This window comes from Solea senegalensis, linkage group LG14 (assembly GCF_019176455.1).
Source record: "Solea senegalensis isolate Sse05_10M linkage group LG14, IFAPA_SoseM_1, whole genome shotgun sequence".
NCBI lineage: Eukaryota > Metazoa > Chordata > Actinopteri > Pleuronectiformes > Soleidae > Solea > Solea senegalensis.
Window position 1 is genome coordinate 6,654,819 of NC_058034.1, and position 16,518 is coordinate 6,671,336.

The window sequence follows — 16,518 nt, forward strand, 5'->3', positions numbered from 1 at the left end:
TTAAATTTGTTTAAAGCAATTATAAATGTGGTGATTTAGTTACAAATAAAACAAACAAACAAGCAGGCTGGCAAATCAGTCAAGCAAAGATGCAAAAATTGCAAATAATATTGCCAAACCAAGGAATTGGCACATGATGAAAATACAAATCAAGCTTTAAATTATAGGCACTATTTTAAGAACAACCACCACAACCAGTCACTGGAAAACTTCCCCAACACTGGCAAACCTTTTGATTTGTTTTCACAAGAGGTAAAAGCCAACTGTTAAAAGATAAATTCTTTTTCATTTATAATGGTACACACTGATAAATCTGCTTGGGCACTAAAAATAACAACAGCAAATGTTCACTGATGTCAGTGGCTGCATGAAGATATAAGTTTCTGGAACATCAGATAACTAATAATCAAGCGAAGCACTTAAGGGGAAAAATAACTTGGCAAACTATGTTAAAAATGTCTCACCACACGGGTTTGTCTCAAGTTTCTGATTTGACACTGAAAATAAAATAAGGCTTTGGAGATTTAGCTTGCGGTTGAGGTTCAAGATGTACATTTTTAAAATAAAATAAAAACTAAATACTGATATGGATGTTTGGACATATACTTCTTAAATTATTTGAATAAATAATTTCCTAAACAAAAACTTGTGCATACATTCTGGCTGATTTTACAGGAGGAAAGATTCTTTTAAAGTCACACCGACACCGAGGTGCTTTCACTGTTTGCAAGACAACGATTCTCTAACATCACGAGACATTTTCACCTGCACAGCATCATCATCATCATCATCATCATAGAGATCACACACCAACATCTGTAAAACACAGAGCATAAAGAGAGAGAAATGCGTGGAAACATTTCAACCTGAGGGAGGTGAAAGAAGAACAAGGGTGGAGTGGGAGGAAATCTAGGCAACGATGATGTAGTGACGTATAACTGCAGTCAAACCAAGGCAGGTGGAGTGTCCTCTGCAGGCGGAGCTGGAGTCGGGCCGGTTTCTTTGGCATTTTACGGGCGGTTTGCACTTCATGCCTGACCCCTCCAGTGCCAGAGAAACGCCATTATAACTGCATTTGTCATTTTAAATACACAGTCACTTGCTTTGTTTCTTCATTGTAAAAGTTCTGTAGGTAGATAAAGTGCCATGTTGTTAAGTCTGCCTCCTTGTGTTGATAGTTTGACTGGAGCGCCCTCTGCTGGCCCCTCTCAGTAACAACCTTCTCTCCAGTTGTCACCCCCACTGCTGTATGTCCGAGGAGCAGGGAGAGATCTAAAAACAAGGCAGATTAATGTTGGTTAGAATTTCATCTACACAAATATTCACCATTTCATTCAATTAAATGAACTCCATTTCAGAGTGAAAGAGAATTAAAAAGTAAATAACAGTGATTACAGCACATAAAGACTACATAAACCAAAGTATTTGGCCACACGTGTTTCTCTGGCTTTGGGTTCATCCCCTCTCCAGTGAAAGACTTTTTATTAATCTTTATTTTGCAGTTTTTCATCAACAAGCATACAGGTCACAGACAAAAGCACAAAAACAAATGTACCCTCCCACCCCCCACCCACAAGGCTCTTAGACAAGAATAAAATAAAATTAACAGAAACATACTAGGACAAATAGTAAAAAATAGTCAGACAGAAACTCCTCATTGTGTAATGGGTGAATTGATGTTTTGAGCACGTTATAAGTAGTTGTAACTATCCACTACAACCAGTGGTAAGATGTATCATTGAAAGGGAAAACCTTCCACAAATTCTATAAAGGGGCTCCAGGTCAGGGTGAAGTTTTTGTGGGCTTTACACATCTTGTATCTCAGTTTCTCAAAAAGGTAGAAAATATAGTACATGCCTCAGCCACTGCAAGAATGACGGGGCTGAATTTGATTTCCAATTAAAACGTATGAGTCTGCGTGCAAGCCGGGAAGCAAATGCCAAAGCATCTGGTTTTAAATTTGAGACTTTGCAGCCTGGGGGTGGTACACCAAAGATGGCTGTGTGATAGTCAAGTGCTATAGTCTGACCACAGATTGTGGAAAACAGTAATAGTCATTGAGGGAGGTACATGACCTGTTGTAGCGGGTGCATAGCTGCACCGCAGACAACCACGATCTGCGGTGGGAAAGAGTCTAGATAATTTATCCCTTGAAAGGTGCAGGCGATGGAGTACTTTAAATTGAATTAAACCATGGCGTATACACAATGACGAAGTGTGAATACGTTTTAGACTATGTTGCCACATAATGAAGGACAATCTTAACGCTTTTGGACAATGCTATGCTTCCAAATTTGTGGCAACAGTTTGAGGAAGGCCCTTTTCTATTCCAAACATGACTGAGCCCCAGTGCACAAAGCAAAATAAAGACATGCTTTGACTTTGAATTTGCTGTGGAAGAACTTGAATGGCCCGCACAGAGCCCCGACCTTTAACCCCATCTAGCACCTTTGGGATGAGACCTTCTCGTCCAACATAAGTGCCTGACTTCTCTATAGAATGAATGGACACAAACTCCCATAGAAACACTTCAAAGTCCTATAAATGTATTTAAATATGTCACTACAGTCTCTGCTGGTGTGTCATGGTCAGATGTCCCAACACTATTATAGTGTACCGTAGTGTATGTTCCAATGTTTCCAGAAACAAGAGGAGAGAATTGGGATATTTCTACTAGCTACATGAACACAAGCAGCTAAGAGTAGCAGGTGTTGTTTTACGTCAGAGGTTCTGTTTCAGTGTTTTCTGCAATCCAGGGTGTTAAAAATACATTTTTGAACACTGAGTATGCACAAGTAAATCTCAGATGTCCATGCACAAGTAAATCTCGTTGTACAACTTGTATAATGACAATAAAGGCATTCTATTCTATTCTATTCTACAACTAAAGCAAAACGTGGCCTGATTGTATACATTTTATTATGAGCAGGGGCAGCTAAATGTCGTAGTAAATAAAACCTGCATATTTACAACACTAACCTATTCAATTTAGATAAATGTCAGACTGACTGACTGACATGTCAAATCAAATCGCCACCCAAGTATCGTTTCCAGCACTAGTAAAATAAAAGTTATCATAAAGCAAACAGACACTAAACACAAGGAGAGGAAGACAACAATGATGAAGATAAGTGACAGCAAATGCCAGAGCAAGAGGAAGATGGGATCCAGAAATGTATACTTATAATTCCTCAATATAGCACGAAAAGTAGGAACATTACTGGTCACAAACGTATGACTAACACTTATCCATTTTGGAATCTTGGTAGCTGCTGTGTCTGGTGTATGTGTATGTGTGTGTGTGTGTGTGTGTGTGTGTGTGTGTATACCTGCGCACAGGCTGGGCCAACTTGCTGCGAGGCAGAGGGATTCCCCCTCCAGCAGAAGCACTAGGACGAGGCAGGCCGCTGCGTGGAGCAGCCAGGGAGCGGGTGGGTGTGGAGTTCCCAGAACCAGAACCAGAACCAGTACCAGGGCTTGGTGTGGCCTTTACGGGCTGCCTCAAGGCCAGTGGGGACGGGCTTGCAGGGGTTCGCAGCTTACTGGGGGAGGGCACTAAAGAAAAGCAGAGCAGGAAAACAGTAAGACTGTGAATGAAGGGTCTGTAGGCTTGAGTCTATCAGTAGTTCAACAATGTGGAAATGATTAAGAGCAGTCTGAGAAGAAAGGAACACAGTTGGCAGTTTATTAGAAACACCTTTCTAAAACTACTACTTAAAGTCTCACTGATATGGCTATAATGTAAAGGTGCTGATTCAACTTTGTGGTAATTTTATAGACTGCAGGCCTTATGGGCCTTTTTCACAGCAGCCATTTTGACAAGTTTCAGGAGGAACAGCACAGGTGTCACTGATAACTCTAATGATGGCTCTGTGTAAGTTCAAGTAGTCAGGAGGACTTTTGATTATTTACACCTGTGTCCTGTCATAATGGCTGCTGTGAAAGAAGGTATTTCTCTCTTTTTTATACATGCATAAATTTTTTTTGGCTCTAAAATTAGACATTATCCAAAAAGCTCGACTTAAAGTTGTTTTCTGTCAAAACAATAAGCAATTAAGTTAAGTTACGTCATCAATCAATAGTGACTGGAGCAATGTTCTGCACTAGCTTTAGCAAAATGGATCTGATGAACTGCCAACTGAACATGAATATAATGATAATACGCACAAATCTATTTGAAAAATGAAGCATGGAAACGTGTGGGTGTTGACTAAACATGTCCATCACTACACAACTACACATGGAGTCAACCTGTCACAATGGAGGTGAACAGACTATTACAGACGGTAACATGTAAGGCCATCTAACAGAGCTGCCGATGATGATGGGAGACTAGTCTGACACGATGAGATGACCCACATACACACAGTGGTTAGAGTGGTGAAAACCAGCAGCACATGTCATAGCACAGCATCAATACAACCAGGATCACAATCACAATATTTAAAAAAAAAGGGGGGAAATCCTCAGTGAATACTCACTGAAATCACCTTCTTCTCCAAAGCAACAGGAGAGTGGGACTAGACAAGGACGAAGACAACAGAGACAGGCCTTTATTCAAAGCTGGGTGGAACGTGCCAGCGATCGGCTTTAATGTGGTCTGATGTTACTTAGCTCTTGATCAATGTGATCTCCAGTCCAACCTGACTCATGTGGCAAATGCAGTTATTTCATCAGCAACATGAAACATGAAACCTGAAACTGGAACTGCCTGTTGTGATACTGTGTGCGGCCAGGAACCATGATGGGACACCGAAGGAGTCATTAGCATCTTAACCACCACTGTGACTTAACCTTGGGGACATTTAAACACTAGGACAAGTTGTCAGGTGTTTCTCATTCTAACTGTGGTGTTTCTGGCAAACACACATTGTGTTCTTAAAATGAATCTGTGCTCCTGCTGATGGTGCCCCTATATGTTATACACTTATTAGTGTTATGGTAGAGTTGTTGTGATTGGTGTAGAAGTGTAGGGTGATAACTCCAGAATGGCAAATGCAAAGAAAACAGTAAAGCCTGACATATTTATAGTAGAGTCAAGGTTATAGTGACTGTAAGGAAAGACGGACAAATGACATGAATTAAAGAATTCAACCTAAAACTGTGATGTCTCCATCACAGTTTATATATACACATATACACAGGTTTGGGACTTCACTGTATATTCTATATTAGTTTAACTTGTGAAGGAATGTGGCTTGTGGCTTGACTTTCTTTCTGTTGACATAGATTGGATAAGCAATTATTAAAAAAAAAACAAAAAAACAAAACAAAACATACTTACATAAATAAATAAATGGTTGCTCAATACACCTGAAAGCATATTCTTTAATTCCTGTTTATCCAATCATTACACAAACACCCTTTTCCTTGTAAATGTCAACATCAGATACAAACCAACAACCACCCGACACTGCCTCCCTCGGCCTTTCTTGTCTTTTGCAAAGAAAACGACAAAAGATAAGCCAACACTTCTGTCACCTCAGACTCAGAGTCTGAAATAAACCTGGCAACTATTGCATCTTCCGCAGATCCATTTCAGCTCCACACACAATATATGCAGTTACTAGTTTATCAATTTCGAATCACATGCTGCAGTGGACTAAACTTATAGGACGCAAGCAGCTGACTTTAAAAGGACATCATGAATAGTGCATGTGTCTCTGTGTGTGAGATTGGTCTCAGCCTCCAGCTGGTTTAGGAGCAGGCTGTTACCTCGCAGGGCAGTTGGGCTTTGGAGGTGCTGTTTGGGTTTCGGGGAGGAGCGAGAGGGGGTGGAGTATCTTGGAAGCTGAGCTGTTGCTGGAAAACAGGGACATTTCAGTATGGCAGTCATTCTCACTTTTACAGCATTGTGGGTAGTAGACAGGGGCTGTTGAGGCATTGAGAGCCAAAGGAGCCAGCGTGAGGCCACTAGAGGTCCTTCAGGTAGGGAACCAGTACCACTGTCAGGTTTAACAGCCAATCCGCCAGTCTCAGCGCACACAGAGAAACAGAGGCTTGTGCTTCACATGCTTTACAGAGAAGGAAGGTCAGTGAGAGAGGCAGGAAGTGTGATGTCTTACATGCTCAGTACAGCCAAAGCTCATGACATTACACCTTTAAGTGTAATAATATTTGCTCTAATGCATACAAGGGCTAAAATATCAGGTCAAATGAACTGAGTGTCCTGTACAGAGCTGGTGGAGACAGGAAAAGGTCAGCCACTACATGTTTAACCAGCTGATGTCTGCCCTTTGACCCCAGTCCTTTCTTTCTATAGGAACAGACAGGATTAGCCTTTCTGTATCAAAGACAACAGCATTACTCTTATCTCCCAGTACAGGGCAAAACAACATTAGTGTCACTGACAACTGGAGCTGCTTCTGTGGACTCAGAGTTACTGTTGCCATGCACTACTTCTGCAGAATGAGTGCGTTTCTTTGAAGTTAAAGTTATGCCATTACAATAGGAGGAAGGATGCAAAAAAAAAAGATATTGCAGGTGAACACAATCAAACAACAGTGAAGAGCAACCCAAACCACCAAAGCAGTGCAGCTTTTTCACTGTAGGTGTAGCAAGAGGGATTTACACCAGCACAATGACTTGCAGCAGAGAGTAGAGTGATTATAAATAATCAATCCGAGTCAGCAACAGATTTGTTTATAACTTTGGCAGGGTTTTGTGTTTTGTAGACTATGGAATGCGTCTGTCACTGTACTCACTTGCAGACTGGCTCTGGTGTCGAGGAGAGCCACCGTTTGGCACTTGCAGGTTGGACTCACAGCTGCGGCTGTTCTTGACGGGCTCTGGAGCCTGAGCTGTGACCGCTGCCGAGGTGCGTGAGAGGTTGGGAAGACTGCGACGCAGCTTTTCTACAATGGCAGCACAGAAGAGAGTTAGCTTAAAGTGAGAGTGCCCAAAAAAAACAAACACTTATTCTGATACTTCATCGACCTCGACTAGTTCTGTTTACCTTCATTCTTCACCACGTTGGTTGGCAGGTCATGCCCGTGGCCCTGCAGAGAGTGGCGAGACTGCTGTAAGCGGCTGATGATGGGCTGTGGCGAGCCACGGCCGTGACTGTATTCAATAGAGCGGGCAGGGGAGCGAGAGCGGGGCGAATTCCTGGGGGAGGCGCGGGGAGAGTGCCGGGGGGAGGGGCTAAAGCGGTTGGAGGGCAGGTGAAAGGCCGGGTGCACCGCTTCCTCATCGTCTTCCAGACTGTGTGCATCTAACTCCTGGTCGCTGAATGTGCTGCGTCGTAAAGAGTGACAGGAAGAACCCGAGCTCCGCCTGGACGCTGTCGCAGCATAGTCTTGCCTCAAACCTGATGACAAACAGTTGCCTCATAAAAAAAACGGTCTCATCTCAGAAATCTGGCAATACTACTTAAAATCAGTGCAACAGATACATACTTTCTTCCTGCATCCGTGCTAATATTTGAACATCAGTGACATCGTTGAGTTTGTAGGTATTTGAAGAGCCCACTGAGTCCTCGTCCATTTCTGATGTGCTCAGCTCACTGTCCACAGATGACTGTGGACTCACCGCTGGAGGATTCCTCTCAGAGGTTGTGTTTCGTTGTTGTACTGTGAGGAGATGTTTTGCTCACATTTATTGACACACATTTAACAGCACTTCCTGTACTTGTATATGAACTATTAAGTTAGCCCCATACCTGCATTACCGGGCATTAGTTGCTGTCTGACAATGGGCACTCTGCTGGGGGTTGAGGAGGGGGAGTTGAAGCCACTGTTGTAAGGGCTGTTGGCTGCGTTTGAGCTGTACATGCTTCCATAACCCTGCTGGTTGTAGGGGCTCCCATACATGTTTCTGTGCTTGTTAGCTGTAGATTTACAGAGAGAGAAAATTAGTCAGTATGAGCTGAGTGTGTCAAACCTCTGTTCTCACTGCTGAAATATGATTTTAATTATTAGAAAAAGAAATAATGTGTTGATCATACAAATAAATTATTTATGAATGCTGATTGGTGAAAAAAAACAAAACAGTGCAGCTCAAGAACCACATGTGACCACAAACACATTCGGGGGTGTTCAGACCTTTACGTAATTTGATAGTTCACAATCGATGTTAATACCAGGTCTGTATTGGGCCAAATACCTTTTTTGCCATTCCATTGGTTGACTACAATACCAACAGTGTGAGCTGAGAGCCAACACCTCAATGAAAACTCTGCAGTGTGTTAGCAGTCTGGTCAAGTTTCTACAACCATATGCAGAATGTGGCCATAACAGAGTTCCGACACCATTAGCAGCGAGGGACCCCCAACAATACACTCCATTCATTCTGTAAGCGCAGTCAATGAACACACAATGCTATTCTCTGTGAAACCAAGTGCAGTCAGAGGCTCCAGTCTATTGAAGTCCATGGTCTCGATCATGAGATCAGACCATACAGAGGCTGTGGGTTACTGGTTAGTGGCTGGTTGGGGTTGGTTTGTTTATCTCTGTGCACTTGTTTATACATCCATCCCATTCAGCTCCTCTCTGACTGGATGTGTTGACACAGCTGAGTGTTGACTGGAAATGAGCCTTTTAAGATCAGCTTCCTCCTCTTTCCTTATTGCTCTTTTCACTGCCTCCCTCTCTTGGTGCTGTGCACTCTGTCCTGCATTATTCAGGAAATAACACTATGTCCACTCTGGTGCCATCCACACATTATGTGTCAGCTACTGTGGACATGACAGCAACACTTTTAACGATGGACAGCACATGTTTTCAATTACGAAAAGAGACCGGACAACAGATTAAACCTGTTCACCTGCTGAAACTAACCTTGAACATCAAAATCTTGTATTTGTATCTTGAATCTTGAATTTCAAAAATGTTTCTGTGTGTGTGTCATCTCTGTGTATGTGTCTGAATGTGTTTATACAATAAAGCAGGGATACTGCACTATTTATGATCTGGAAAAATGTTCATCTTAATGTTATAGTCTATACTAACTGGTCTGTGAGGGGATCTGCAGCCCAGTCCAACTAGTGAGTGCAACTAAACAGTTGACAGTGCATGCTCGCACTAATCCTACCAGCACAATGTCAGTTGAAAGAGAGGGCCCAAAAAAAAAGAATCTGCTGCACAGGGAATAATCAAAATAGTATGTCCTAAAATCCTCTTGTCCTAAAACAAAATGAGAGGTCAAAAGAAGAGAATGATGGTGTTCATTGTGACTGATGTAATTTTCTATCACATGACGTGACTGTATCAAAGAACTTTCTGTCTTGGCTTTGAAGCCAGGGAAACCTCAGGGCAGTTAAGTGAGGCATAACATCCTGATAGAAAATGAAAGTCTGTAGGGGTTAAAATGTTGAAGAGGAAAACTGAAGACAAAACTTGGCATTATGGTCTTCTTCATATAGAAAGAATGGCTTAAAAAGCTGCAGAGAGCTTGAAGCACACTGTCGGAGAAGTCCAAGTAGTTTTATATAGAGAACTACAGCACAAAGAAGGTGTACTGCTAGATGAAACACATGTGAAGGCGTTAAACTAACTTACACAGTGTTCAGTGTGAGCTTAAAGAAAAGTCAAGCCTTTTGTGAGCAGAAACAGGGAATCAGCAATATGTAAAAAAGTGTTACGATAGAACTGTTCAGACTGCGTATCAGGATCGTCTGAAATGAATAAGGGAGAAGCCTGACTAGTACAGTCAACTACATTATCTCACAGTCACCTCCCTCAATTGTCAGTTATATAATACAGACACGTCATCTGGGGTTAAGATTGTGCCAGGGTGTGTGCATAGAAAAAAAAAAGGCTTGGATAATACTGAAACCTTAAAGTCATGCTGAATGTGGGTTTGTAGGTGTGTGCTCTCTCTGCTTATGGTGGCACAGACATAATGTTTACACAGACAACATCTCTTGTCTTCTTCACAGATGCCACACAGTTTGAAAGTCTTCACTTTGGCTCCAGGCTTCCACAAGTTTTTTTTATTGCACCGCCTGTGACCCAAACTTAACCGATGCCATGGCAACAGGGTTTCCATGCTCCTGAGAGAGACTGCATGTGAGGCACAGTAGCTGGAGGCCAGGAGGGCGTGTCTGTGGTGAGTTGGCTGTTCACTGAGTCACAAATTCTCTCAGAGTGTAGAGTTAAAGGTTTGGCAAATATTTCTGTGTGCTGGCATTTTGTAATATAAAAGTTTTAAGCACATGGACAGTGAATCTTTTCCACTGAGGATATTTAGTTATCTCTTTTTTTGTAAGCATGTATGAAATTCATGACAACATTAGGGCCAACTGAGGAGATGAGTGAAGGGAGTGGGTCATCATCATTTCAGGCCCACAGAGGGTGACGTTATCCAGTCATGATGTCACCACTTCGGAGCTTTGAACCCCAGTGGAGTGGCTTGTTCTGCTTGTTCTTTGTAGTGTGGGGTAACCACTAGATACACAGGATGTTTTGTTGACCAAGCATCACCTTAAGCTTAATGCTTTGTTGACCAGCAGTCATAAAATACAGCACATGCAGATCACTATGAAGGGGAGAGAGTCAAAAATAAGTCTCAATTTTTGACATGTGATTTAAATTAGATTCACTGTCCAAAACGTAATGTGATGTTCTACCATTTATATGTTGATAAGGGAAAATCAGATCTGTGAAACACAAGGAAAAGCAGCTGCAATATGTATAACATTCATAAACTGGCCACAGCCATTTTGAGATGTCTGTGTGTTCAGGTGCCACAGCCCCAGGGAGCAACCTTTTGCCTATTGCTCAACATGATCTAACTGTCACATGGACATACCACTGTCAAAATGGAAACAACCTCTCTCAGTTTAGCTGTGAGGATTTAAGGCCTGTCCACCTCACAGAGGGACCACCTACTGTATGATTATTACGGGTCAAAAGTGTTGGTTATCTAGTATAGTCGATTAAATAAGCAGATCTTTCACTATAGCAGAAGATTACATTTATCATGACTAGAAACTAGAATAATTTGACAATTTTCTGAACCAATATGTCAGGAATTTTTGAAAAATGTGGTGCATCATAAAGAGGAAAAACTTAGTGGCTATAAAGTACTGTACCTGTCCTACACAGCTGGATGCAACCATATGCCATAAAACATTAAATGTTTTGTATGCCCTCAGTACAAACTAAGTATGTATTATTTTTCACAAATGTTGCTACACATTAGTAATAGAAGAGGATAAGATAACCCATTTCATACTAACAGCACTTTAATAGATTATAACCTGTATAGCTTTGCCTTTTCATGTCTCACAGTCTCCCCAGAGTACACACACACATATTCTCACTTTAACAACCTGATTAAACCCTGGAGCTTTTAGTATTTTCTATCAGTGAGTCTTTTTTACATCACCTGATCTGTGTCTGCCAACTAGTTATGAAACCACTGCCTCTACCCTTCAGCAACTCTGTAAAATTAATTTATCTGGTTCTCTTTTAATATGGCCATAACAGAGGTTCACTATAAGTTTTATTGCTTAGTGATAAGATCATCACTACATGTATGATCCCCTCTTATCTAGTCAAAAAGACTTATAATAAATTAAAACATGATCTCCATTTTAGATCAATGATTTTACATTGGCTTCATTACAACAAAGACTGACCCTAACAAAAATCTGATTCGGCAAGAATGGAAAATCACTATTGTTTTTAGTGCATTAATATGTACAGTTTGTTTTACTTGTAACTAGTCAGGTTTAAAAAACTATTGTGCCACCGTTAGATGTGTTATTTTAGCAATGCTATAATGACCATACAGTATAATTATGTCTCAGTCACTTTATTGGAACCCCAAAACCCAGCTTATACACTACAGGTTATAAAGTATTTGGTGTGATGCTCCCTTACACTTGAAAAATAGCGCAACCCAGACAGATTAGTGTATCAATGTTGTTACTGTGACGGCATTGTGTACCTGACATGGTGAGGTCCAGTCTGTGGATGAGTGAGCGCTTGGCTGATTCCATCTCAGGACTGAGATTGTCAAGTGCTTGGCGGCACCACACGATTGGACTCAAGGCTTTTTGCAGAGGACTGTACAGCTTCGTCTCATATAGCCTGGAAAAACATGGCCATAGTATTTAAAACATAGATACAGTTCACTGAGAGTACATAAAAGCAATACCAGTGGTTGCTACACAAATTAGGAATTTGCTTCTGCTAAAAGCCTCAGTAGTATATTCTGCATTCTGTTTCCACAGAGTGCCACTACATATTTCCATACATGGCACCACTTGCATTCATACTACAATGGTGACTTGCAGATATCATTTTTGAAACTTGACAAAATTATCTTGCACTTGAAACATTGGATGAGCTGATTTTGCAGAAACCAGTGGTCTTTGTCTCTGTGATTGTCTCCATAAGCAATGAGGACATAGCAACTTTTAGCACCTGTTCCAGCAAACTGTTAAAATGAACAACTGTCACTAGCACTAATCTTCTCAAGGAGGAAAATAAGTCTCTGGGTTCAGGACTTCACCGATTGAAACTCTCAAAACCTCTTAATACATCAAGGGAAATAATAAAGCTTCAAATGAAACAGAGAAGAGAAGAGTTTCCACTCTTAGTCAGCAGCTGTCAGCCCTGTTGCAGCCTCTGAGAAAGGCTTTCATGATGAAAGTACAGAGGAAAAACAAGCCTGAAAACTGGGGTCACACATTTACAAACATTTACTGTCTGTTTGTAGTCATCCACATACAGTAACATACAGCATGTAGTGAAGCCCTGATCTAACAGGCCTTATATGAACACTAAAGCTGTAAAATATGGTCAATAAGGGATTTTGTATGTCATCATACTGCTGTTTTTAAACACATTTTATCTTTCTGAATTTATTGCAGTGTCTTGGCAAAAAAAACCTTTTGAGTGTTTTGCAATTAGTTTTGCAGTCCTACTGAACCCCAATAATCTGACTGATGACCTTGTTTTGACTGAGACATTATTCAGGTTATGATATTTACAAGAGTTGCTAATAGATTATTTTAATAATATCCCTGTTTACATGGTACAAAGCATCTGTAACATGTGAATATGAGTCTTCAGCATTTATGTACATCTGCTAATGAGAAAAACTCCAACAGGACATATTATATTAACATATTCAATAATTCAATCCAATTACTCCAAATACTAATCTGATTATTGCTTATCTGAGGTTAGACTAATTTAGGTTTAGATGATCAGAAAATGCTATTTACATGGCAATGTCTTAGTCAAATTATTGTTTTAATCAGGTTATGATTAGAATAATACTATCCATCTAAACATCGTCTGTGACATAAATGTCAAGTCCACATGCAGGAGAAGTTGAGCGTGATAATTATCCATGGAAACTACAGGTACTGTAGGAGAAGGCAGCATTTAAAAACCAAACTGAGGCTTATTTGGGGATTACAGGAGTCTATGACAGGAGGTGGTGAGAGCTGGGCACTATAGAGTAATCTCAGATATCAATCTGATCCAGAGGGCAGACAAACAGCCAGAGCACAATGATCGATGTCTGAGAGTAGCATGGTAGAAAAACTCTGGATAATAGTTAGATTGCTGAATAAAACATTCTTGAAAGAGTTTTCGAAATATACATACAGCATCTATGTGCCCACTCTTATTCCATACATCAAATTCCTGTGGGCTAGTTTCAGTGTTCCTGATCTGATTTGTTATGATAACCCAACATTGTTAGGTATGTGTACTATTATCTTTTTTAAGACCAATTAGACAACCAGACATAACATTGTCAGATCCTGTCTGCTGGCTCTCAGCCAAACGTGATCTACTTACATAACAGGTTAACTAACTGTCTACTAACTAACTGTCTTTAAACTAATTTGTTTAAAATGCTAGTTATTGCAGTTCCATTATCATTTAAGATAATTATCAAGAAAACCCTTTCTGCCAAGATGGGTAATAAGAAGTATCTCCCAATGAAAACCCATCATTACACTCATGGGTAGTCAATAACTGCCTTATTAGTCCTATCTTACCAGACCTATAAACCCATCTCTCTTTGTCATCAACTTGCATTTGGAAGATTCATCCTTGTGTGTAATTCTACTTCTTTATTCAATTTCCTTGGGTTGGGATAAGATTTAAACAAATCCAATCATATTCTAGAGTTTCAAAGATTCTTTTTTTTCAGATTAATGAGGCCTACTTGAGTACTTTGGTTGACAAGACACTGCACATGACTATTTAATTATATTAATAGCCATGGTCTGTAAACCCTGTAAACACAATGGTCAATTTGGGACTGATGGACATCTTTTTTTTTCCTAACCAGTGAGCTCACACTCCTATTTCTCATCTCTGTGCCTTTCTCACTTGGTGCTGCAGAGTACTTGGTAGCTTGTGTGCCAACTGTCGTGCTGACAGGGAATTTAGAGGAGGAATATAACCATGGCTACCTCTCCCACATGATTGTTGAACAGGAAAACAACATTCACTTTTACTGTGCACACTCATCTCCTGCAATCTGCCACATCACATGACCAAGGTTGTCCAAATTAACAGATGATCGGGAACTGTAGGGTCATGCCAGAGGCACACAGGTTATTGTAAAAACTTAGCGTAATGTTGGTAACATTTTCTGTGATTCTCATGTCTATGATGTATTATGAACATACTTATAATGCGGTACGATGCGGCTAATCAGTCATGAGCATTTATACTGCTTTATAATAATAATTTACTGTGCTGGCCATGTCATTATGAACATATTTATACATATATACAACTGTATTCTGTTACTCACAATAATATATTTCATAATGACTATAGGGTCAGCTGTCAACAACACATGCAGTGTCAGCATCAGCCAGTTATTACTTAATTATATAAATGTACATATTTCTCTTGTAAGAAACTTGATAAATGCTGCCTTGTCACTGAAACCTTTTTTTTGACAAAGTAAAATCTTTTGATTACTGAACTAATTTGACAATGGTTCCAATGTGGCATATATTTATTTAAAAGTTGCGTACTACAGGTTTAAATTAAGTTGTTTGGTATGTATAATTTGTTGATTTTGATCATGTTGTGGGGAAGAAATCAAACTTTTGACATCATATGATTTCTACAATTTACCAAAGAAAACCCATATCAGTCAACCTTTAAATAACAAACTGGCTATAAGTCCAGTGCTAACATTAACCACTCATTGAGTGCTTAAAGCTATGCTTATACGCCACTATAGATGCATTATAAGCTTATTCATGAAGTGTTCCATGCATGATAGACATGGGTTTCATAGAAAGTGTCACATCATTGTCTACTGTGGTCAAACACTGGTAGATGGACATGGCATCGCCCACATAACTTGGCAAACAACCTCCTTCAGTCATTGATCCACAATGAGGCTCCTTCAGTGGACATGACTTCACATTTGAGCTACGCTACAAAAGGAGAGTGTTTCACCAGGCGTACAGCAGCTGTGCCCGAGCAATTAAAGCTGTCAACCCGCACTGAAGACAGAGACAAGACGTAGACCTCCCAGTCCCAAGACTCACCAGCTGTCCTCGTCTTCGTTTAGACAATCCATTTCCTCCAGATCTAAGATTTCCACTTCATCTAGGATTGACGTCTCCCCTTCATCCCTAAAACTGTCGTCCGAAACATCCGAATAGAGTGAGTTCATGCTCGTGGCAGCAGCCGATGCCCCCTCACATCCATAAGATCTCCTAAAACTGATGCCGTCGTAAGACCGTCTGGGACTCGAACAGCGGTTGTTCTCCAGCAGACCACCGTAGCCTCCCGTTCCGACGAACCCCACCCCAGGGAAGCCGGCCAGACCGGCTGCAATCCCCGCTGACAGCGACGACGAGTCGTAGCCGGCGCTGAGCGGTCTGTGGTTCGCAGACATCGATCCGGACGAGGCGGACAACATCGTTGGTCGACTCCGAAGCTGTTCGTTCTGCTGCTCGAGCTTTTTCACCAAGTCCTGGAGCTTCCGCACCTCCAGGTCTGCGTTGATATTCGAGTTGATATCCTCCATAGTAGCTCCTCACTCAGCCCCACGAAAATATGCAGTAGTCGGTTGTATTTTTAGACGGTTCTCCGCTGACACCCTCTGTTTCTGTTCTCTTCGCTGTTACCTACGTATTTAAAGAAGTCACTTCGGTGTTCCGCCGACTTATGAACCTCAACACCGTCATCTTCTCCGGTTGTTCGTACTCACGGGTACAGTCGAAGCCATTTTCATAATACTCGTCACCAACCGTGAAAGACCAACAGGCGGCGGTGAGCGTACACGTTCATGTGTTTAATCGCGGGAGCGAGCACGTAACCAACACCTAAATTTTACGCGTGCACAGCGTAAAGAAGCAGATCCAGTCACTTCAATAAGAAACTTTCTCACCATAGACTCCTCTTAAAACAATGGCCTACTCTGTCGAAATAAATTCTTTCCAACAGAATACAACTTCAAAATGACTATCTCTAAAGACACCATCTCAAAATGGTGACTTGGCAAACTTTAAAATGACTAAACCAGAATGAGTTGCTTGTGCAAAATAATGATGAATCTCAAAATAATGATTTGCCA

The 16,518-nt window shown here is 41.0% G+C and overlaps 1 protein-coding gene across 4 annotated transcripts; it reads right to left on the bottom strand.

Moving 5' to 3' along the window:
- Positions 1 to 1,096: 1,096 nt before the first annotated feature.
- On the bottom strand, positions 1,097 to 16,215 carry slain2 (SLAIN motif family, member 2). Of its 4 annotated transcripts, XM_044044417.1 has the most exons (10): positions 15,485 to 16,215; positions 11,893 to 12,035; positions 7,661 to 7,828; positions 7,398 to 7,571; positions 6,956 to 7,309; positions 6,705 to 6,854; positions 5,716 to 5,802; positions 4,482 to 4,520; positions 3,330 to 3,555; positions 1,097 to 1,272 (listed from the first exon to the last, which is right to left on the bottom strand). In XM_044044417.1, the coding sequence occupies exons 1-10, from the start codon at positions 15,967 to 15,969 to the stop codon at positions 1,209 to 1,211; spliced, it is 1,890 nt and encodes a 629-aa protein (XP_043900352.1). In that variant the 5' UTR covers positions 15,970 to 16,215; the 3' UTR covers positions 1,097 to 1,208. The 4 variants fall into 4 exon arrangements, with proteins under 4 accessions (XP_043900352.1, XP_043900354.1, XP_043900353.1 ...); XM_044044419.1 differs by lacking the exon at positions 5,716 to 5,802; XM_044044418.1 differs by lacking the exon at positions 4,482 to 4,520.
- Positions 16,216 to 16,518: the final 303 nt, after the last annotated feature.

What these genes read in the sequence shown, in the direction of transcription:
- slain2 (XM_044044417.1), bottom strand. Translation starts at nt 15,969, where the DNA reads ATGGAGGATATCAACTCGAATATCAACGCAGACCTGGAGGTGCGGAAG. An exon ending in AACGAAGACGAGGACAGCTG is followed by an intron (nt 12,036 to 15,484) that starts GTGAGTCTTGGG and finishes ATGTTTTTCCAG; the next exon opens with GCTATATGAGACGAAGCTGT. An exon ending in AGCACGGATGCAGGAAGAAA is followed by an intron (nt 7,310 to 7,397) that starts GTATGTATCTGT and finishes GTTTGTCATCAG; the next exon opens with GTTTGAGGCAAGACTATGCT.